This window comes from Equus quagga, chromosome 13 (genome assembly GCF_021613505.1).
Source record: "Equus quagga isolate Etosha38 chromosome 13, UCLA_HA_Equagga_1.0, whole genome shotgun sequence".
Taxonomy (NCBI): domain Eukaryota; kingdom Metazoa; phylum Chordata; class Mammalia; order Perissodactyla; family Equidae; genus Equus; species Equus quagga.
Genome location: NC_060279.1, coordinates 30,881,085 through 30,905,387, shown reverse-complemented (window position 1 = coordinate 30,905,387; position 24,303 = coordinate 30,881,085). Strand labels below are relative to the sequence as shown.

Below are 24,303 nucleotides of genomic sequence, written 5' to 3'. Positions count from 1 at the left end.
GTTAATGAAGATTTCAGTCTTTCCAAACATACCCTTGGTTCAGGAACCTTCTGGAGTGTCATAATGGGAGCTCTCTTATTATTCCTGCTCAATCGTCATGAGTCTCAAAGCCCTGGCCCTGGGATAGCTCGGGGTTTGCATGAGGCTGCAATATTCTGCAGTATTCCTGTATATGGGAAGTTGTGTCATCAGCCTGGAGGGTAGATGTAGGGATGACATGGCATCTAGTATCTGGTATCTAGAGGATGGTGGGGCAGGGGGTGAAACGGATTGGAGAAAGACATGGGAATTCATGGATGAAGAAGAAAATTAGGCATCAGTTAACCTCTCAGTTTTTACTCTGATATGTAGAGCAAGAAGGCATTTCATCCAACCATGCCAGAACTCTTAGTTGGGTAAATCTAGACAAATCCTGTGTGGATAGACTGCCTGCAAACCTTAGCCTGAGGCCATTACAGCAGGTGGGAACCCAGACTCTGGCTCCATTATATTGTCAGGGCTGGCCCCCAAGTATACAGCCAGCACCACCAAAAAGCTGACCTCTGACGTTCTTGCATTGTTCCTGGCCTTAGTCCTGAGCTACTTGCCCCAACCCTTCTCTCTCCATCCTCCTTTATCTAATCCTGATTCTCCAAGTTTCTAACATTATAATTCATCATCTTTTTTTTTTTTACTAATTTCTTTCTTATGTTTAATTCAGCTCTTTTTTCTCCATCATCATCATCACTATTGTAATAGTTACTGTTTTATTGAGGATTTAGCATGTGCCAAGCACTATGCTAAGCAGTTTTAATGTATCAGTTCAGTTAATTCGTTTTGGGATATATGAGGCAGCTCCTTTTGTTATTTCCATTTTATAGAGGAGTAAACTAATGCTGCCATAGCCTGTTCAAGATCACATAGCTAATAAGCGGTGGACCCAAATTTATTTGATCATACCATGTTGCCTCCTTGTCCTCCTATTTCCACAACTCAGTCTCTCTCTGGCTTCCTTAGGTCTTCCTGGGTCCAACCCCATTGGCCTACATTTCTGCCTATACCTTGAAAACAGTGACCCACTAGTTTCTGTACTAAAGGGGGTTCCAGCAATAATTGTCTTGTTTACCCATGTTTTTAGAGTCAGAGTAGACTCTTACATGGTGGTGTTGGGTCAAAGAGCGTCTCCCAGACACTGTTCTTAACCTGAATCCATAGAGGACAGACATCTTTTAGGGGTCCCTTCAGATGCTTTGGGACTGAGGAGCTGAGTAGCCTGAAGGGATCGACTTGGTTCCAAACTCCTGCCTTTCACCCACGTGCGGGCAGCAGAGTCTCAGGTCCTCCTCAAGCCATGCGCCTATCCGGAAAGCCTCTCACGAGCCATCTGAGCTGGCTGCTTGAAATTTCTACGTATTTTTCCTGTGAAATCAGTGCTAGAGAGAGTATAGGAGAGAAATGGAGAAAATAAACTAGGAGTCAGCCATCCCAGAGTCTCTCTCTCCTGTGGAAGAGAGGCATCATGAACCAAGCTGAGCTGAAATACCGTGAGATTCTCTTTGAGATCATCAGATAGTTCTATTTACTCCTACCCCACAAATTTAGTGAGGTAATAGATACAAGAAATAGCACAGCTGCTGGCACCAAGTGGGTATTCAATAAAGATTCATTCCTTTTTTTCCTATGAGCTTCCATGAGCATCTTTTCCTTTGAAGTAAAATAAATTGGGAGCTGAAATATTTCTAATGATGAGGACCCCAATATTCAGAATGACAGAGGGACTTTTTCCTAAGATCACACAACTGGCACCAAAGTCCGGTGTCCCTAGGGTGTCTTGGCACGTGGTCGTCTTTCTGTTGTAATTCCTCAGTGCAGGGGGTGCTGTTGCTTCTCACAGGTCTGTGCCTCTTTCTCGATCACCTTAGAGTTATTCTCTAGAAGTTTCTCCAGTGTCAAACCTTCATATCTGCTTTTGAAACATTCCTGTTTCCTTAGCTACAGTGTAGGATTCTCAACCCTGGAATAAAAGCATGAATAATAAAAATGGGGGTGAATTGAGGAATTATCCAGCCTAGTGAGTTTCAAACATGCCTTAGAAGCATAGTGCTTTATTCAAACAAAATCTTTTCTAGAAATATATAAATCCTTTCTACAAATATATACATATATTTTTCTATATATATATATAGAGAGAGAGATGGTTTTAGCTGGTGTGTCTGTGTGGTGTGTGTGTGTGTGTCCATACCCATACATAATCCAATCCCTTTTGGCCTTAGCTGTTTTATATTTATATATACATGAATGGTATGGTTCTGGAAAAGACTTTGGAGAATTACTGTGGCAAGGCAGTGTTGTGTTGAAACACTGTCTGGAGACCTGGATTTGGGTGCTGGCAGAGGGGACTTCTCTGGTTGAAAAGTGAGGAGTAAGGAGACATGGGGAATAAAGACTTACCCGACCTGACCCCCTAAGTTCTTGATATAACACTGATCTAGGGCAGTACTTTTCTATTAAAGATAAGAAAACTGAGGCCCCACGAAAGACGGTGGCCTTTCTGAGGCCCCTTGCTAAGGGAAGAACCCTCGAGCCCAGGTCTTCCTACTCCAAGTCCTCTGTTCTTGCCTGAATCAGGTCGCCTTTCCTTTTTCTTCTTCACTGTCCTCCGGTGGCACCTGGCAGAAGGCGGGGGGGGGGGGAGCTGGTGGTCAGTTACAGGAAACACTGCCTCACTCACATCATCTTGGCTCCCTGTGGTGGGAGGATGAGCATTTTCTAAGGAGCATGCTCTGCCTGGCAGCCCATGAGCAGCGAGTCCCTGGGTTCATCCCCCGGCTCAATGCTGTGCTCGAAGAAGATGAAGTCATGTTGCTGTCACAGCTGGGAGGAGTCAGCAGAAGGGCTCACACTGCTGAGGAAGAAGTGTTCTCTTAGGATAGGGCTCAGGAAACTCCTCAGCACGAGAGTCACCTTTGGGGCAAAAAAACATCCACAAAGGTCAAAAGACAGAGGCGGGGCAAGTAAAAATGACTAAAAAATGTGCTATACCTTATATAGGTTGCAAAGTACTCCACATATACGTTCTCATTTAATCCTCACTTATCTAGGCATGTAGGCGTTGTTACTGCCTTCTACATCTGAGCAGACTGAGGCTGCAAAAGATCTAGTGATGAGCTCCACGTCACGTGGACTGCCAGGAAGTGGCAGAGCCTGCCATCTCATACTCTCCCACCCGAGCTACAAGTTGTGCATCTTACAGCTTGTGGCTGTACAGGAAGAGAGGTAGACAAGGTACCGAGTGGAATTTCAGCTAGCCTCTACTTCCCTGCCTGGCAGAGGGAGTGGGGAAGGGCTACAGGGAGGAAGAGATGGGGTGGGGGGAGAGGGAGGGAAGGAAGAGGAAGAAGATTCAGTGACCCTTAGCCTAACTCAAGTGGATGAGTCTCTGCTTTGCGCCATTCTGGCTGTTTCCCTCCTACAAACTATGTACCCGCCCACCTCCCGCCCCCACCCCCCCCGCCACCTCCTGTGGTCATTTGTTTAGAGCCTGCTGGCTGCTGGAGGATGTGAGTTTCCTGAGGACAGGGCAGCCTTTATCTTTCGTCCCCATGCCTTCCCCACAAAGGGCATTCAATAGAGGAAGGAGAGCACTGACTGAGGGCTTAGTCTCTGGGACAGATGCTGCACTGGATGGTTTCTCACCAGCTAGAAACTTTATTCCCATTTTACAGGTGAGAGAATTAGATGCAAAAAGGAGATAAGGAATCATTCAAAGAGCTTTCGGGAGTAGGAGTTTTTGTAATGGTAGGAAGAGTTGAGAGTTGTTACGTATGCCTAGAAGAGCTGGGTATTTCTGGAAACTGTGCCTAGCTTTCCAGGCCACAGCCAATCTGCCAGGCTCTGAACCCGAGTGAGGTCTCATTAACATTCAGAGGGGGAAGTAACGGTGGGGGCTGCCATCCAGGGCATTGGGAAGAGACAGGCTGTGTTTTAATTACGACCTGGACTTTTGAACAAATCCCTTTCTCTGCTTGTCTGAGCCTTAGAGAAAACAACTTGTGGGAGGTGTGTAGTCGGCAGCTGGCTCCACAGTGGTACCCGTACAGCTGTGTACACATCTGGCACACAGGTGGTAGACTGCATGTGCCTTTTCTCCTTGAATTGCTCTGGGGTTCATGAGGGTAACAAGAGCCAAGGTAGTAAGGTGAGGTTGACCTGGTCTTTATCCAGAGGGGGAGAGCTGATGGAAGAATGGAGAGAAACAGGACTGCCCCCCTCTTCCGGGTCTGTAATCCCCATTGACCATGACCATTTCAGGATTTGAGCCCAGACAACTCACGCCACTTCCTCCAGCCACTCCTGAGTCAACATGGTGGGTTTTCTTTGTTGAGCTTGCCCTAACCCTCCCTTCTCCAACTTGGGGAACATTTTTGGAGTGGGGGATGAAATTAAGAAGGGAGGAGATTAACAGGGTAGAAGTTAGACAAGCACAGATGCTACCACCTGCAGCTGCAGATTCTCAAGTGCTTGTTGACTCCCTGGGAGCGTTTGCCTTGAGTCTGTTGAACAGTTCATTCCAGGGGAAGGGGAGGAGAAGGAGGGCTTGGGGACAAAGGGCCTTTGACCGGCTCCTGGAAAAGCATTGATTAGTTTGCTCAGGTTGGCAAACAGTGGCTAGGGACTTGGGGCCAGGGATGAACTGGGTGGATTTTCTGCCTGATGCACAGCATCCAGCATGGGGGGAGGGAGTCAAGGTAAATGTTCAAGGGACTGGTGTGCCCTGAGGTTCATACGTGGAGAGCAAAACCACACTGGGCAGCTGGAGGAAGGGGGTGCAGGGGCAAGGCTGCTGGTATCTGGATTTCTTTGTTTTGGGCTGTTGCATACCTTGTTAGTGGTGAAAGAGCCACACCAGCCCCTTGGACTGTCCCCCAACCTCCCCTCCATTCTGAAGTTGAGAGGCAGAGGGAAGGCATATCAGATGGGTGTTTCTAAGCTCTCCCCATGGCCAAGGGCAGGGGGCTGGGTGCGGTGGCCCAAGGCCTGGGTTGAGAGTGATGCAGCACGTGCACTTCTGATCTGTGCTGCGCTGAGTGACCTGCAGGCTGGCCTCTGTCCTGGGAGGCCATTCCCTAGTGGATTCATGGGAGGCAGCTTCATTCTCTTCTCCAAGCCTTGGCTTCCTTCGCTCAAAGAGTTTGAATGGCCTGCCTTTTTCTTGTACCAGTCTGTGTGTAATGCCTCCTTGGGAACCCCTCCATAGCTTCCTCTTCACTCCACCCACAAAATTCTTCCCTTCTTCCAGGATAAACACACTATGCACATATGTAGACTTAGAGTTATAACCAGTGCAGCTTAGAGCTGGGAAGCGATTAATATTATAAACAGACTTTATGCCATTCTATTTTGTACTCATGAACTGTTGCTTTGTATTGCCCTTGTATTCTGTTTCCCAAGGTAAATCCCTACAGGTGGACATTTATCTGTTCATTGATTTGTTTGTTTGCTGTTTCTCTCACTAGCATGTGAGCTCCACGGGGTTGGAGACTTTGTTTTGTATCATTTTGTGCCTACAACTGTGCCTGACATATAAGAGACTCTCAAAATAGACTTGTTTACATCTACAAATGCTGCTGGTGCTGGTTTCTTTTCCTTTTCCCCCTAAGTCACCAGAGTATATGGGGTAGTGCACAGTGGATGCTTCTGAGCAAATGAAAGGATGAATGAAAAGAAAGCTAAGTGAGTAAATGAATTTGTGAATGAGCTTTTGAGATGGAACTGGCCACTATGAGGCCATTGTGGTGGTTGGCCTGTCTGTAGGAAAATGGTTTTCAGTTTTTCATGGTTCCTTGGCTTCTGCCAAGGTGGGCTCATGAGCAGAGCAACATGGCATCAGCTCCCTGGATATTCTGAGTCAGCTTGAGTCTGCCCTTGTGAAGAGAGGAGGGCTGTGGAGGTATGAACTCACTCTGCCCATTTTGTTCCCGCTCACCGCCATCCTCTCCTGGCACCATCTGACCTTTCCATGTCTTGACCCCTCTCATACATGGGGACAAAAAGAGAGTGGTTTTGAGACAGAATTTTTCCCCTTATTGTGCTATTACTTTAAAAAAGAAAATAACTCTTTATTTTGGAAATAGCAAAATGAATGCTATAATGAATGAATCCCAGAGATATTTTGGGGGTATATTATCTCTGTGCTTATACCAAAGGCTTTGACAAAGGCAATTAGATTATCATGAGGTAATTTAAAAAAGAAAAAAGAAACAGATCTACTTTAAATTTTAGTCTTTCATAGACTACTCTGAACTCTTATTGATCTGAGGTGACAAGGAAGAGAAGAGCCACCTTTGTTGGGAACCTCCTGCGTGTCAGCTTCTCTGGTAGGCTCTTTGCAGATGTTATTTCAGAAGAGGGTGAGCAAGTCAGATCCATGGGTCAAATCAAAGCAACTTTTATTGAATACCCGCTGTGTGCAAGAGGCTGTGGGCTATATAAATATTGTATAGGCCTTGTTCTTGAAATACAAGTTATAAACATGGAAAAAGTTAAATAATAAGCCAAGATTAAGATATCTTAATAAGAAGCAATGATCATAGGACTTTGGCAGCTGGAAGAGATTGCCTACCCTAATGTCTTTAACAACAGCCAGAAAAAAGGAGGCACAAAGGGGAGAAACAACCTCGGCAGAGCTGGCAGCAGAGCCCAGGCCTCCAGATGTCACCATCTTTTGTGTCTTGAAACATCTCCAGATAACTGCCGAATGACCAGCACAGACAGCTCCCGGTAAAGGTGTTCAAAGGCTGGCCAGTTGCTTCAGACTAGGGTAGGGGATGTCAGCGCAGAATTCAAGGAGAGGGCCAGAGCTGCTGTGTTCTGAAGGGCAGGTTGGATTCAGATAGATTAAACAGAGAAGGAAGGGCTTTGCAGGAGGGCGGAATGGCATAAATAGGCCCAGAGGTGGGAAATCAGAAAGCTTGTGTGCAGAGTGGTGACATTATCATCATCCACGAGCTCCGACCACCAGAAGCCTGGGAGCCGACCCCCATGCTTCCCTGTTTCCAGGTTGTGGGTTCTGCCCCTTCCTCTCTGGTTTCCCTGCTGCTGCCTTAGTGCTGACTTTTGTCACTGCTCAGCTGCTCTCCCTCACTCATCTCTCTAACTCCATTTCCACTCCACCTTTCATACTGCCAACAGTTCCTTTTCTAAATCAGGGCTCTTATCATGTTAAAAATTGTTCAGTGAGGCCCAGATGATGTCCAGCCCAGGTGTGCAATCAGGCCATGACTTGCCTCACCTGCCACCCCTCTCGAGGCCCCCTGTCTCCCACCTGGTGGACAACACACCGTGCATGCACTTTCATGACTTCAGGCCTTTGCACAGGCTGTTGCCTCTGCTGGGGATCCCCTGCTCCCGCCCCTTTATGCCTGCCAACCTGCCTGCCTTCCTGTCTTTCATTTGACCAAGATTTATTGAACACTGAACAAAATGCAAGTCCCCCTACTCTCTCCCTGACAGATAACTGTTTCCTTCTCCGTGCTCCTGGAGCCTTCTACTTTAATTATTTGGACATGTCTGTCTCTTCCATTAGCCTGAGCTCATTGCTGGGAGGGATTTTTTCTTTTATTTACCTTCACATTACTGGTACCTACTGCTCTGGCTTGGCATAGACACCCTTGATGTGGTTTGTTGAAAATAAGTGAAATGAAAGAAGAGCTAAGTCCTGAGAGAGAGGCTGAATCCATGGAATGTCAGGCTGGGAAGTTGGGATGCAGTCTGATCTCTCAAAAACCAGATTACACATCAGAATGCCCTGGGGAGCTTGTTAAGAATTCACATTCTGGAGCCCACCCTGTTACATGCTGATATGAGTGGGCTGGACATTTTGGTTGTTATTTTCTTTAAATAATAAGCTCCCCCAGGGCTTCTGGGCAGCCTGCCTGGCACCAGTCTGTAGACCACCCTTTGGGGACACTGTGTCATAGACCGCACCAAATACACCCCGGGCATCAGCTCAGCCTTCTTTCAGTACTTCTCATTCTGCTTTTCTTAAGCTTTTGAGAGAGTAACTCAACCAAATTCTTTGGTTCAACCTCCTTGGGGAATAAATCATCAGGGTTTAAAGTGTATTCCATTCCAAACATCCTCATCTTCATCCCAGTTCTGGAAGTTTCCTTTGCTGTTGACTTGAGGGGAGACCTGGGCCCAAGCCAGACCTTTCTCACAGACCTTGCTCTCCTTTCTCCCTCCCCTGCTGCCAGGCTGTTTGCTGTCAAATGTGGGGGCTGCTTCGAGGCCATCGCACCCAATGAGTTTGTTATGCGGGCCCAGAAGAGTGTGTACCACCTGAGCTGCTTCTGCTGCTGTGTCTGTGAGCGGCAGCTCCAGAAGGGGGACGAGTTTGTCCTGAAGGAGGGGCAGCTGCTCTGCAAAGGGGATTATGAGAAGGAGCGGGAGCTGCTCAGCCTGGTGAGCCCAGCAGCATCAGACTCAGGTGAGTGCCCTGTGCTGGGCAGGGGGTGTGGGGAAATGGAGTGGGCTGCCAGTCTGCTTTTCTTTCTCCCTAGAGGGCCAGCCACCAGGGCAGCCTAGTTCTATGACAAGGCAGCTCTGTGCACTCCAGGAAGTTTCTTTGTAAGCTGGGAGTAATCTCTTATCAGTCAGGTATTTCCATGATGAAGATGCATAACAAATTGCCCCCAAATTCCATGTCATACAACCATAAACACTTAGGCACACATTCTCAAGTCTCTGGCTCAATGGGAGTCACTCTGCTTCAGGCTGAAGGTCTTCAAGTCACCTGGAATCTGCTGATCTCAGCTGAGCTGAGCTCTAGGCTGTAGACCAGGTTCAAGTCTGCTCTGTGTGATTCATTCCAGGGCCCAGGCTTGAGAAGCAGCAGCTACAGGTCATGCTCTTCTCCTGGCGATGGCAAAAGTGCAGGAAGGCATGTCCAACCGGACAAGCACATTTCAAGCCTCTGCTCACATCATGTCTGCTAATGTTTCAATGGCTAAGGAAATTAAAATCTCAAACCCAAAGTCCATGGGAGGGGAAATACACTGCATACCCCACAAGGCCTTGCTAGGGAGTAGATGCATAATACTATTAAAGGGAATGATGAATTGGAACCAATAATTCAGTCTGTGACCATTACTGACCTGCTCTAAGCCTTTGTTTCCTCATCTGTCTAATGGGAAAGGTAGAATCTATCTAAACCTTGGTGGGTCACATAAAGAAAGGAACTAGAGTCTATTTGTTCCACCCACCCAACCCTCACCCTCCCTGCCTTGGGTGGAGAGGGAAGAGGGGAGATAGGAGAAATTCAGAGGTTTTGTAGAGCAAGTTCCACGAGGCCAGAGAAATTCGATTAAAACTGCCCAAGTTGAGCATGGAATGCCTTTTCAGGGTGTCAGTCCTTGTCAGCCTTTGTCTTAGTCTGGCTTCCCTTTTCCTCCAAGAATCGGTGAGATCCAATGAGGCGATATCCATGTGACCTTACTAGTTCTTGCCCATGCCAATTCCAGTGCAATTCCAAACCCCTTAACACAGCTTACTAGGCCCCCTGCAGTCTCACTCTGCCCATCTCTTCAGTCTCTTGGGAGCCTCTGATCCCTTCCACTCTACATTCAGCCTCGCTGGATTCCAGCACTTATCAGTGTCTCCCACTCACTTCCCCATCTTAAAAGTTGATTCCTTCTCTGCCTCTCTCCCTGACTCTTTTGTCTTGCTAGCATATCCTTTAAGCTACTCTCTAGGGACTACTTCATCAAGGAAGACTTTATTCCCATGTGCTGGGTGAGTTTATCCTTAACCTCTCCTGCCATGAAATGGATCCCACTTTATTGTGGTTGTTTGTTTGGCTGTTTGTCCTTCTTGCCAGAGTGCTAAGCCCCATGAGAGACAGTGTGTGTCTTTTTTATCACTGTATTCCCAAGGCTTAGCACAGGCCTGGGATGTTGAGGGTGCTTGATAAAGTCTTTGTTAAAGAATGAATAAACACATGACACAAAAGCATTGTGGCATGATGCTTGAGTACAAGAGCCTTGGGGACAATCAGGTGGGGTACCCCATCCTACACCACTCATATCTGTGTGACTCTGGGCAAGTTTCTGAACATCAATCTCCACAACTGTAAAATGGTGATAATCATGCCTTGCTAATAACTTTATTTGGGGGAATAAAAGCGATCGTGCGTGTAAGAAGCCTGGTGTTCAGTAAGTGCTGATGCTTAGCAAATGCTGGCTGGAGTTGGCTCTTCACAGCAGTTGTGTTTCCTTCCTTTATCTCCCACTCGATTTTTCTTGCCTAGCACTGCTTGCAGCCATAAGTATGGTGACACCAGGACAATTCCAACTCCTGTTGTACTCCTTGGTCTTAAGTTTTCCTGGGTGTTTTAATTTGAGGGAAATGTCTCCTTGTCAGGAACACTGCCACTGACATACTGAGTATCTCCTTCTGCGCTATCTGGACCCATTTAGTATAAGGCCTCCACTGAGTATAAGGTCAGCTCATCCTGTCTTTCTCTTTAGGTGCCATGCTGTGCCCACACACTTAGGCCTCCTCTGCAGAATATTGCAAAATCCTCAGATTCCCAAAGGGCTTAGGAGCTATGGTGATCAGAATACAAGCCTGATCTTAGAAAGACATGCACACCCAGGAGGACATACGGTTCCTTGTCACATGGGAATAAACACTGGGGTCCAGTCTTTCTTGTTACACAGTTGGGTGGGGCTTGATCACTAAGTTATCCAATTACAGATTTTAATTGGCTGCAAACTTAATATGAGGCATCAGTGTATTGCCACCCCCAACCCCCAAATGTGCAAAAACAAAAAGAAAAAGCTAGATATAAGCAGCATTAATAGAAGTATAATGTTCAGAGCAAGGGAATTACAATAGGTCCACTTTTCTGGCCACATTTTCAGCAATATGTTCAGTAGTTCTGGGCATTTCTTTTTGAGGCTGATGTTGACAAACTGGAGCTTTCCAGTTCATTGATTCATGTATTCATTCAGTTGACATCTCTTGAGTGCTTGCTTTATGCCAGGCACGGAGTCATGATATAAATGACAAGACTGGTGGGGGGGCTGGCCCTGTTGCCGAGTGGTTAAGTTCGCGCTCTCCACTTTGGGGTTTCACTGGTCCCGATCCATGCTGAGGTGGCATCCCACATAGCACAACCAGAAGTGCCTACAACTAGAATATACAACTATGTACTGAAGAGCTTTGGGGAGAAGATGAAGAAGAAGCAAAAAAAAAAAGAGAATGGTGGGGGTTGGGGAGGTCTCAAAATCATGTCCAATGATGGGATTGTAGATATTTAGGCTAGAAAAGTAAACACTGAAGGAAGACGTAATTGTTGCCTTCAAATGGTTGAATCAGACTTATTTTTGTTTTCTAATTTCAGAGAGCAGAATAAAAATTCATTCGTTCGATTATTTAACGTAATCATTGAGTATTTAGACTATAGCTAGAAAACTAAAGGGAAGCAATTTTGACTCAACACAGGGAATGTTACGATGTCATTCTAATTGTTAGATCTAACAAAGAGTAAAACTACTCAAAAGGTAGACCCCGACTTCTTGGAACTAATATTGATGAGGTGGGAGAGGAGGATGGTTCTAGAAGACCTCTGTTGTCCCTTTCAACTCTAAAAATCTATCACCGTTCTTGAAGCTTTAAATGAAATGATGTTTAAGCCTCAACTAGAAGCAAATATATTGTCTGTACCACTCATTTTGTCAATTATATAAATGCTGCCTGTCTTGCATCATAAAATGTTTTGTATGCCAAAGCCCGCCTCATTTGCCAAAGCCTGCCTCACTAATGAGAGGACACGCTTCTAGAGAACAGGGTTGTAGCTTTTAATTCCTTTGTTCCCTTAACAAAGCTTAGCATGATGCCAAGAGATAAGTAACTGATCAATAAGTACCTAATGAGTTGAATTAAGTCTTAAAGGAAAGAAGTCCACCTCATATTAGGGATTGACAGAAAGCAAACATTTTTAGGATCTGTCCCAGTACAAATACAGTTCCTTCTCTGGTTTCTGTCCTGAGCACTTTACATATTGTAGGTGCTTGATAAATATTTGTTGAGTGAATGATTGAGCGATCTGTCATCTTTAATGTTTTTATCAATGGCTTGAATGAAGACACAGAAGGCAAGTTTATTCGATTTGCAGATGACACAAACCTGGCATGGAACGCTGGTGTGGCAGCTGATATTCCCAGTGTTCAAAAAGATTTTGACAAGCTAAAAGAACAGCACAAGGTCAGAAAGATGAAATCTAACCATTGGGTTCCAAAATTCAATAGTAATCATTTGTAATGGGGCCTGTTTTGATGGAATTTTATGTGGAGTTTTACTTGACCATACAGTCAATAGGAGCCAAAAGAACGTATATGCTGCATCAGTGGAACTATAGTGCCCTTAACATGTCATTATAGTTCCATTATTTTCCTGCATTGGTCAGAGCACATGTAAGATATTTGGTCTAATTTTAAGTGATGCATTTTAGGGGCTGGCCCGGTGGTGTAGTGGTTAAGTTCACATGCTCTGCTTCAGCGGCCCAGAGTTCATGAGTTTGGATCCTGGGCATGGACCTACACACCGTGCATCAAGCCATGCTGTGGCAACGTCCCACATACAAAATAGAGGAAGATTGGCACAGATGTTAGCTCAGTGACAATCATCCTCAAGCAAAAAGAGGAAGATTGGCAACAGATGTTAGCTCAGGGCCAATTTTCCTTACCAAAAGAAAGAAAAAATGATGCATTTTAGGAGGTCACTGACAAACTAGAGAAAGTCTTGAGGAGAGTAATTAGCTTGTTAAATGATAAATAGCTAAAAGAAACTCAGCATACTTAGCTTTGTAAAAATAAGTTTAAGGGAAATATGAGATTCATACCCAAAGGTGCAGCCCCATGTACTGGGAGTGAAATGACAGATTTGGTTCAATATAGGGTCGAACTGTGTCTGACAAGGGTGCAGACTAGACTCTCTTTGTGGGACGTGAACCTGCTTATCTCATAACGTTTTAATTACTCTTGGTGGGAGGCAGGGTCAGTGACCTCTAGGGTTGCTTAAATCTAGTATTCTAGACTCTATAGTATGCTGCTGAGTATTCCAACTTGCACAAAAACATGTGACCCATTTACAGCTATGTGGGACACAGAACTCAGGAGATATTCAGCTGCTGGATGTTCTTTTCTGGTGTGACCAGGAAAGCCTGTTTTGTTCTGGTTCCTGCTTTGCCGGTGGCCTTGATGCAGCCTCCCAAGCAGTGGAATGGAATTTGTAGCCGAAGTCGGACAATTTTCTTTGGGTTTACTGGGCAACTTGGATGCCCAGGACCTCCAAGTGAGACCTAGCAGCATTCATGCCTCTGCTTTTCTTGATGAAAGAATCACAGGCTTTTGCAATTGGTAGGCACATTAGAGGTTGTCCAGTTCAAACTCCCACCAGATGTTCATCCAGCCTCTGTCTGAGCCTCTCCGACCCTGGGGAGCTCTTGACCTCACGTTCTGAGTGTGGATTGTCAGAATTGTTATATTGAGCCCCAATGTCTGTCTCCATGTGTGTAACCTCAACCTTGGCCTTAGTTCAGCTTTCAGGAACTCACGAAATAAGTCAGTTCTCCCCAGCATGTGGCAGCCCTTTGAGGTGAAGACAGAGATCCTCATACTCCCTAAGTCTTCTTTTTTTCTTTCTAGTTCTTCCCTGCTCTTCCAGCCATCTCTTAGAAGAGATTTTGCTCTATCTGTGAAAATACTACAATCTCTTTAGAATGTACGACCCAGAAGGGGATAAAATCTTCCATATGTGGTCTGAACTGACACAATGTTATTGTTACTCCTTGTCATGGACATCATATTCTATTGATGTGGCTCATGATTTCATTAGCTTTTTTGACCCACCGGTGGGGGTGGGGGCTTGGCGGCTGACTATAGGTAACCATGGCTCCTGGCTGGTCTGTGTTGCATTTCCTAATTATCTACCCCTCTTATCTTCACATTTTCTTTTAACACCAGAAGTCATCTGAGAGTGTCGTGTGCAGCAATTTTTTAAAACTTTTTTTTATTTTGGAATAAAATTTTAGGTTTACAGAAGAAGCAAAGTAAGACAGAAGTTCCCATATACCCTTCATCGGGCTTCTCTTAATGCTAACATTTTACATCTAAAGGTACATTTTAATAAACGTACCACGTAAACTAAGAAATTAACATTGGTACAGTATTACTAACTAAACTATAGATTTCATTCAATTTCATGAGATTTTCAACTAATACCTTTATCCATTCCAGGATCTAATCCAGGATACCACACTGCATTTAGTTTTGTGTTATTTTTATTTAAATTGCCTTTTCTCTTCATTTTTGGGATCACTGAGGAATGTCTAGTCAGAATGTCATCCCTCCCTTCAACAATATCTTGTATGTTTTATTTCCTTTTATCGTCTCTTACCATGTGATCAGACTGTGTTTTTTGCTTGTTTGTTTTGGGGTTTGTTTGTTTACCATTTAAGATTTTCTTCCCTGAAGACCAGCATGCATTTTAGATTGTGCCCAGGATTTATTCCTCAGCTATTATTTTCTCCTAAGGTTCAAACCATCACATCCTCTTGGTTTGCCAGCTCTTCCTTGGCCAGACCAAAGTCCAAGAGCAGCTGGCCCGGCATTCCTTCCTTTTTCTTTGAGTTGAAACTATCAGGAGGCTAAGGCAGGGTTCTTTTGGATACTCTGCTTTTGTGGAGGTATTTTCCCAGAGGAAGCCTGGGTCATGAAGTCCCCATCATGAGGATCCCTTTCTGCCAAGGAGGTTTTATGTTTTGGATCAATACAGCGATTCCGTGGCCTCTTTGATCGGGTAGTCTGGCCTGCCCTGGGAGGGTTATGTTGCTTCTCATAGCGTGCACTCACTTGGCCCTAGCACCATGCCGGGCATGCGGTAGGCACTCAGTAAATTTTTGTTTATGGTGAAAATAAATTAACTTTGTCCTGTTCATATTAGCTTCTGAGGTCCTTAGAGAAGCACCAACCTCCAGTATGACTTTCTTCTTATTGGAGCCGGAATGAAGATTCCTCACACATTCTGGAGTTTGTGAGTCCTTCTTAATTTTCCTTAGGATATGGGATAGTGCTGCCTTGGAAGATCCAGGTGGCTGTCTTGTCACTTTCATCGTGTGATACATCTCTTTCTCCTTCTCTTCTGAGTCAAGTTCATCATGACTGGCATTCAGGCACTGGTTTTAATTTCCTTATACAACTGTGGAACTGATTTTTTTTTTATTCATTACAGAAGTATTTCAACCTATCTTGGAACTCTTCTTGTTCTCCAATAAATTCGAATAGAGAGGCAGCGGTTACCTCATGAGTTCTGGAAAATGCCTGACTGTCCTATGGGATTATCTTGTCAGTTCATAGTCATGAATTTTAAAATGCAAGCTATAAGAGGAGAAGTCAGCAGGAGGTATGAGGAAGTCTCATTCTCCATATTGTAGTGCAAAGGGCTTGGGATATCAAGTTAGACAAGTCTGAATTTGGGTCTTGCCCTATATTCACAAGTAGTGTGACCTTGGGAACGTTACTTCCCCTCTCCAGGACTCTATTTTCTAATCAGTAAGAAGTGGATCATACTACTTCCTTTGTGCGTTGCTGTAAGAACGCAAAGAGGTAATGCATATCAAGGGCCTGAGACTTGGTTGATACCCAATAAATGGCAAGTATCACTATATCTCCTGGTGCAGGGGCTAGTGTACTTGTGGGTAACTCATGGCTCATGAGCTTATTTCACCAACGATCCATCATTTCACAGACGTCTCATCTTCTGTCTTTGCTCTTCTCTTTTAGATGCTTCTGGATAGCTGGGCTGGGGGCATCTCAGGATAGTAAAGAGAGAGAGAGATTATCATTTGGGGTATATGAACTGGAGATGGACTGACTGACACCATGGGCCTGCATGTCTCAGAGGTGCTCTCCAGTCTGTGAACATTATAGCTCATGTTGCGTCCTAGAAAGTCAGTGCAGAAGACCAGTCACTTCTGGAACTTAGTAGGAATTTCAAGAAAGAATGGGAAGACTGTGTTGAACTTAGCCACCATTCTTTTATAGACTAGGAAACTGAGGCTTAGGGTGGTTTTAATTTGCGCTCTTTTGAATGCCCAAGTATCTTCTTATTCCTGAAAATAACATTTTCTGTAATACAGTTATCCTGAGGGTGGATCTCTCTGTGCCTCTTGGTCTGAGGATGGTGGTATGTCTCCCATCTTTGAATGAATTTCTTTTGGAATAGATTCTATTTCTGTCCTGCAACACTAGTCTTTGAGTCCAGGAAGGAAATTGAACCTGACAGTTACCTGTTAGGGAATGCACTGTATTCCTGAAAAGGCCTGTTATCGTTGCTCTGTTACACACCATAATCTATTTATGTCCTTCCAGGCAGCCACCTTACTAACCTTTAATTCAGGAGATATTTCTTACAGATGCCTATACTGTGTCAGGCTCTGTGCTAACCTCTGTGTTTTAGTTGCAGAAAAAGAAGGGTAGAGGAGTTAGTGAATACTGAGCAACACAATTGAGAAAAACATCTCAAAGCCAGAGTCCTAATGTCAAGGGAACAGTGGGGCCAACCTTGTGATATAAAGGGGCTAAGAGCTATGAAAAAGGACATTGTCTGGTGATCAGTCTTGTCATTCTTTCCTTAAAGAAACAAAGGGGTGAGCCATTTAAAAAAAACAAAAACAAACCTTAAGTACTAAATTACTCAGATAAACATTATAGTTGTTAAGAAATATATTTAAATCATGTTTTAAATTTCCCTCTACAGCAGTTTTTCGAAAGACTGTGCTCTGCAAGAGAATTTGCCAGGACGTTTTAACTGGAGCTCAGTAAAAAATACATTTTTATCGTGACCTAGTGTACACATTCATATTTGCGTGTTTGAAATAAAAGTTTCAACACTTTAAGTGACTTAGAGCTTACCCTCTGTGGTGATATTTTCTATTCTATTCTATTTATTTATTTATTTATTTATTTTTTAAGATTTTATTTTTTCCTTTTTCTCCCCAAAGCCCCCCGGTACATAGTTGTATATTCTTCGTTGTGGGTCCTTCTAGTTGTGGCATGTGGCACGCTGCCTCAGCGTGGTTTGATGAGCAGTGTCATGTCCGCGCCCAGGATTGGAACCAACGAAACACTGGGCCGCCTGCAGCGGAGCGCGCGAACTTAACCGCTCGGCCACGGGGCCAGCCCCTATTCTATTTATTTTTTAATTCTAGTCTTAGCCTACTCTATTAATTTCATAACGCACTGATGGGTCATGGCCTGAAGTTTGAAAAGTACTTCTTCAAAGGGCAATTACTTACAAACTTATCCCCAGGTTTTGGAATTGGTATAAATTCCGCAAATCTCAAGCCACTAAATATGTTTTAATTTCCTACATATACCCGCACTGTGTCAGGTGCTGAGAATAAAACCAAAGACACACAAGATATCATCTGGCCCCAAAGACTTGGCTCAGTGCCCTGCATGGAGAAAACACACAATATCTGTTACCTATTTTCATTGTTGTTAGTATTATTAAGGAGACATGAAGAGCACACATATTTATATCATGACTAGCTCAAAGGTCTTCGTGGACGTTTTCTGATTTATTAATCTGGTGTCTCTAGATAGTAGGCAAGAGGCAGTTATAATTGCCTGGGCCTTTCAGGTTGTTTTCAAAATCAAGTTTTGTCTCTTGTTAGTATCATAGCCCTGAAATTGACTACCAGAATTATCTGTTGCCCTCCCTCTAAGGCTCGGGCGCTTCTTTTCTGTTCTGAACCTTTGTCTTCAAGTGTATTTGTTTTGTCTTCATATTGTAGAGGGAGAAATAAGGACACAGGATACTCGAGTCAGGGATAAGCCAGAATAAGAACTTAATTCTACCAATTACCGAGTCAGGACACTTGATACCCAGCGTTTGCTATAATTGTGAGTTGGGTAGAGTTTATCTTTGGTGCTTGAAAAGTTACATGCAATGTACAGATTCAAACAATGCATTGTCTCTTTTCCATTGACTATAATTTAATTTTGGATATGTGCTCACACTTAATAATTTTGATTGAAATGAATAATAAAAAACATAATTTAAAATTAGTGCAATTGCTTCAGAATGTATTAGTCTGTAGTAGTGTATATAGCAGCTGTATGCATTCATTTCTCTTGCATAATCCCTGTAAGAAAAAATTGGTCAAATGGACAATTGATCATTTTGATTTCTGCATGATGATGATATTAACAATTATTGAGCCCTTCCTCTGCACAAAGCATTGCTTAAGCACTTTACTTGAATTAACTAACTTACCCTTCATATCAAGCTGATGTGGGAGGCAATGTCATGATTATTCCCCTTCTGCAAATGAGGAAGATGAGCACAGAAAAATTAGTAATTTGCTTAAGGTCCTACAGGTGGTACTTGAAAAAGCCAGAATTCAAACTCAGGCAGTCCAGTTCCTGCTGTGTTGACTAGTTGATAAAAATGAACATGTGTATTAAAATAGACCACACATTTTGTTCTCATGATTCACTGACAGCTCTCCCTGGCTGGCTATGGCAGTGTTCCAGGTACTCAGTAGGACTTACTACCTGAGAGACCCCAACTGAAGAACATCTTCACATATAATTAAAGCAATGAAAACAAGGTGATTTGAACTGAGTTTACACTCCCTTTCAAATCAGTCACAAGTTCACCTTCTGTTCTAACTTCTGGATCCTCCTTAATAATTAATCACTGTCATTATACTTCTCACAGGCGTCTCCGATAAGGAAGTAGGAGACTTTGAAGGATCCAAAGACAACACGGCGTGTGAATGTGGAAGTACTTTAAAAGTACACATAAGATGCTATTATTGTTTTTTTTTCTCTTGTTTTGTTGTGTTTTTACAATTACTCAACAAACTTCTGTTCTGCTCCTGTGGCTTATTTGATGGTAGCACGACAAACCAATTGACCTTTTTATCTAGAGGAGAGGTATCAGCTGTGCAACCCACAGTCCTCATTAATTAAACGAATAAAAGCACAACAGCTGAATAAATCAATACATATCAAAACTTCTTCTAACAGGCTTCTACGGGCTGATCTGTAATGTCCTACCATCTGTTTTAACCCCCCTCTTGGAAGAAATGCACTCAGATTTGTTTTTCCAGTGGCAGTGATGACCTATTGCCTCTATCTGTCCATCTTTATATTGGATACTTTAAGGGTACAATGTTGGGACTTTGCAGGGTGACTGATGAATGTTAAGGAGTGAAGTCTCTGGCCATGCAAAGCCAACCCATGACTTGGACCTTTCATTACCTGAGATAAATGACCAGAGACTCACTTTCCTTCATTGTTGTCTAGTAAAGGTTGGGGAGGAGGTGCAGGGAAGATGCTAGTTTTCTTGCACTGATGTTTTAGCAAAGCCCATCAACTTTTAGATTTCCAAGCAAGAGGTTTCATGATGGAGCTGAAGATGCTTTAGACAGTATACTGAGCAAAAAGAGGAGTCACCTTCGGTATTTCTCTGTGCCATGGCATCAGTGACCTAGGAGAAACCCCACAGTCCAGTTTACTAAGGATTGGTGGCAAACCAGGTCATAGCTTCCTCTGAATATTTTGGTATTTGGTGCTGAAAAAGTATATGGGAAACTGGATGATTTAAGAACCACTTGGATTCTTAGCAGTCCAAATCCAGGTTTGCACCCTGGGAGTCAGAGGCATGCCTGTTTTTTCTGGGTAATTCTCAGCAGGAATTTGAGTTATGTGTACGTACATGCCTTAGGTGGGATGAGTGGCCCAAGCTGGTGTTTGAGGTAAGTGTCCAGGTACTCCTACTTAGGAATCTGTAAGGGTGGGAAAGCAGTGGCTGAACCAACTCAGCATCCATTCCATCTATAGGCATTTGCTGAGCACCTGCATCAGGCAAGGATTGGATTTGGGGTGTGGGGGAACTTATAGAAGTATATGAGGTTTGATGAATGAGCAAATATTTTTGAGCTCAGACTATGTAGCAGGCCTATTGTAGGGGCTGGGGTGAGAGCTCTGCTCTCATGAAGTTTATATTGTAGTGGAAGGAGACAGTTAATAACAAAAGGAATAGATAAACAAGATTATATGCTCAAATGAGGGTTACTTTTCAAAGCAGTCACCTTATAAGACTTATTCTACTTATGTATTGAAAAAAATACTTTAGACTCCTGTGGAATGGGCCTTGAGGATTTACTTGGTCTGGAGTGCAGCCTGGGCTTCCAAGTTTTCTTTTTAAAGCTCCCTAGGTGAGTCTAATATGCAGCCAAGGTTGAGAACCAGTGCTCCAGCAGAAGCTGAGCCTCAGGGGGATGGAGTTGGGGCACTTCAATCAGCTGTTTTTCCCAAGTGCAGAGCTTTGGTGCTGAACTAGAGAGATTCTGGAGTTAAAACAGAAGGCAGCTTTTCCGTTAGAGTGAGCAGGGTTGTGAGATTTAGCAAACAAAAATTCAGTTAAGTCTGAATTTTAGATAAACAACATTTTTTGTATATGTCCCACGCAATATGAAAATTGTTTATTGGAAATTGAAATGTAACCATGCATCCTGTACTTTATCTGGCAGCTCTAGATATAGTGAGAATGTGGTGGGAGGTGAGGGGGACCAACATGGTGGCAATCAGTGCTGGAGTCTGCAAGAGTGTGTAGATAGATGATTGATTGCTTGCTTGATTGATTGATAGCGAGACCTGTAATTCTGTCCCAAGACACCCGAGTTCCCATTTCTCTTCTGTACTCGGCCCCAACCAAACACAGGGAGGCTTCCTCTCTTGCCTTGGAGGACAGCAGCCAGTGGGAATCTCCCGTTACCTCGGCAACTCCCTCCTGCCATTAGCTTACAACAGTCTGAATGACACCCCTGCTAGGCAGTCACCAGTCTGAATTCTTTTCTTTCTCACTCTCATTTTTCCTGTCCGCGCTCAGGCTGGAGCCAGCGTCGGGCTGGGCCCGAGCAGCGAGGCGGGGCAGCTCAGTGCCATCCAGCCCGGGCAGAGCCTCCGCTCCGGGCCAAGGTGCAGGGCCCCCCAGCCCAAGCCAGCATTCCCTGCGCGCATTCTGCCCGCTCTTCAAAGGCCTTTTAGAAATGCAAGAGGGCGAGAGCAGAAACACACACGGACGGCAGTTTTATGAGAAAATGCAGATAAAGAGCCCGGCGGTAGGGCCATATGTTCCCCATAATCTCCAAAGCCGTCACTTCAATTAGAGCCTCCCCTGAGTTCTAATGCCCAATCCTGAGTAAACAAGCCGCCCTGAAAGAAGAACTCGGTTTCCAATTAAAAGTGTACTAACATTTCTCCTTTCCTTAATTCCCGCGGAGCAAAGCCCCGCGCGGGCGGAGGCGCGCCCGGGTCGGGGCGAGGTCGTCGCCAGTGCCCGCCGCCCCGCACCGCCGCGTTCCCAGGTGACGTCAGGCGGCCCGGGATTAGGGCCCACCCCGCGCTCCCGCGCCGCGCTGCCGAGTTAATTAAAAGTAATGCCACGGTAAAGCCGCCGGCTCTCTGCTGGGGGAACCGCGCCTCCGGGCCAGCCTTGGAGAGAGGGCTTTCCGAAGCAGGTGCTGGGGATTTGCGTGTGTGTGTGTGTGTGTGTGTGTGTGTGTAAAGGGAAGGACATGTTGATTTTTTGGAGACTGAGATTACCTTTTCCACCCAAGCCTCCATCCCTGCACGTGCACCCAGAAAGAGACAGACAGACATGCCACCTGAACTGTGCTTTCCTTCTGGTTCCCAGGCCCGTGAGTGTTGGTTTGGGTTTTGCTCCCGGGACTCATGCATACCGTGCTACAGATATCATTGCATAGTCTCTCTGCTCACCCTCTCCTTCACATCTCAGCCGTGAGAATTCTAAGCGCATAAATGTAGCCAGATGTGAGGCTGTTGAAATAGCAGGAAAGCAACTTAGCGTCTGCTGGCCTTCTTTCCAAGCTCTTTAGAGTGCTGAATCTGAACATGGCCGGCCCTTCAACCTCGACATTATAGCATTCCAAAAACTTGGTTTCTATTGAATTTTTCTGTTCAGAACTGGTTGAAAGTTGCCTGGTTTCAGATGGGAGAGTGATTGATAGATTAACTTTCTGGCCTACTCTCTATACCATGAAAGAATCAAAGAATTGAAGCCATTATCTGAAAAATTCCAGAAACATCAACAAGCAGAAAATCCTCACTAGATCATTCAAATGCAAATGGTTTTCCTTCTTTCATGAATTATCTACCCAAGTAATTACTTTAGTTTTTACTTTGGCCTTGGTGGTGAAGACCTCAGAGAATTAGTCTCACTAAGTCCGTGGCTGTTTGTTTATTCTTTACTCTCTGATTGATGCTAACTAAATTAAATTGAGGCCTGTTCAGCAAACATTGTGAGGGCCTATCTATCTATCAGACACTGGGGTAGATCCTAGTGATTACAAGAGGAAGGGAAACAACCTCTGTGTTTTGAGCGCCCAGGTTCCTCAGTGGATAAGAAACTCCTATAACAGAATAATTACAGTAAAACATAACAGGCATATATTATAGTAGAGATACAAAGTGCTATGATTACAGAGATGTGGTTGCTAATTCCCTTTGGAGTGTGTATATGTGTGTTGGGGCAAAGAGATCAGGGAACTGTTTGGAGAATGCATCACAATGGTGGTGACATTGCAGCTGGGTCTTGACAGAGTAGTTCATTTTCAGATGATAAAAGGCAAATGATTATATTGTTAGAAAGAATGGTGTGGCTTTGAGTGTACACAGTTGCAGAAGTAGGGCTGTATCCCCAGATGAGAGAAGGGACTAGAATATAAGGTTCCTCTGGGGGACTGAGACCCTGGTGTTGGTGAATGGCAAGATTGATGCCAAAACATGAAGAGTTTTGTGTATTTTGTTTGAATATAGGCTGATAGTTTTGGGAAGTCTGATCAGAAATTTGTAAACACAGTTGTAGCATTACTCTGTGCTTTCCACCGAGAAGTGTGGAGGATGGATTGAAATAGGGGGAACGCTGCAGGCAGGGAAGCTGGGCGGGAGGCTCTTGCAGTGTTCTCGGTGAGAGATGAAGGCTTGAACCACAGAAAGAGGTGTCAGGGGAATTCATTCCTTCATTTATTCATTCAATACCTAGTGAATCCCTACTGTGTGCCAGGCGTCATTCTAAGAGCTGAGGATACAATGGTGAACAGAACAGGACAAGCATCTGCCATTGGGGAGCTTAAATTCTAGAATTAAATGACGTTAAATATAGGAAGAAAAGTTAAAGTCAAGGATGACTTTGAGGTTTCTAAATTGTATAAATGGTGCTATCACAAGCAGAGATAGAAAATTCAGAAAAGAAAGAGAGATCTAGATAATGAATTCAGGTTGGGCATGTTGAGTCTGAAGGTTTTTGTGGACCACGCGGATGTGGATGTCTGGTGGGCAGTAGAACACATCTGTCTGGGGTTCAAGAGGGAAGTCAGGAGCGGATTTGAGAATTACAGAAAAGCTGAGGATTTAAAACTAGGTGGTTTTTCACTAGTGTCTCCACTGATGCAGTTGTCTGAGTTTGTGTGGCTCTGGGAAAACACACAAACATAACAATAACCACAAACATCAAGTAGAGCAGTGGTTCAATGGTGTCCCAGGATCAGCAGCGTCAGCATCTCCTGGGAACTAGTTAGAAATGCGAATTCTTAGGCCCCACTCAGATCTACTGAATCAGACACTCTTGGGGTGGGGCCACAAATCTGTGAGTCTGTTGTCCCGTGAAGTTTGAGAACTACTGAACCAGAGCAGCCCGTAGAGCCCATTATGATACAAGTTGTAATGACTGTGGCTCCAGCAAGAGCGCTGGGTACCTGTGCTTATTAGTGACCGTCATCTACAGAAACTCATCTGTCTAAATCCAATTCTGGGACAGCTGTGGGTTGTTCTGATTCCACCAAGGAACATGTGGACCCAGACGTTAATTGAGCCCTGAAGTGTTATAAAGTGATTCCCAACTTTTCTTTTCATTCTAGAATACTCCTATGACATTGTGGGGCTTCTACCCTGTCCCATCCGCCTCAGATTCTGACCAATGCAGTCTTTTGCTTGTCCATGTTTTTGCCATTTCCCCAACCACACTATGAATGAATGGATACGAAAGGACTTAGGCATCCAATAAGGCTTGAACAAATAGTTTCTGACATTCCCTTTAACTCTGATTCTATGGTATAAATGATGCCACACACACCCACTCTACAAGTCTCTCTTTGTTACCATTACCTCCAATATCATTCATTCAGGCAACACTTGAGCCCATCCTCTGTGACCAGCCTCAGACTGG

The 24,303-nt window shown here is 44.4% G+C and overlaps 1 protein-coding gene across 1 annotated transcript in view; it reads left to right on the top strand.

Moving 5' to 3' along the window:
• LMX1A (LIM homeobox transcription factor 1 alpha) overlaps positions 1-24,303 on the top strand; it is a 151,016-nt gene that overhangs the window by 98,939 nt on the left and 27,774 nt on the right. Inside the window, exon 3 of the mRNA XM_046684130.1 lies at positions 8,235-8,467. Within this exon, the coding sequence (XP_046540086.1) occupies positions 8,235-8,467 (233 nt within the window). The remainder of the gene's footprint in view (positions 1-8,234; positions 8,468-24,303) is intronic.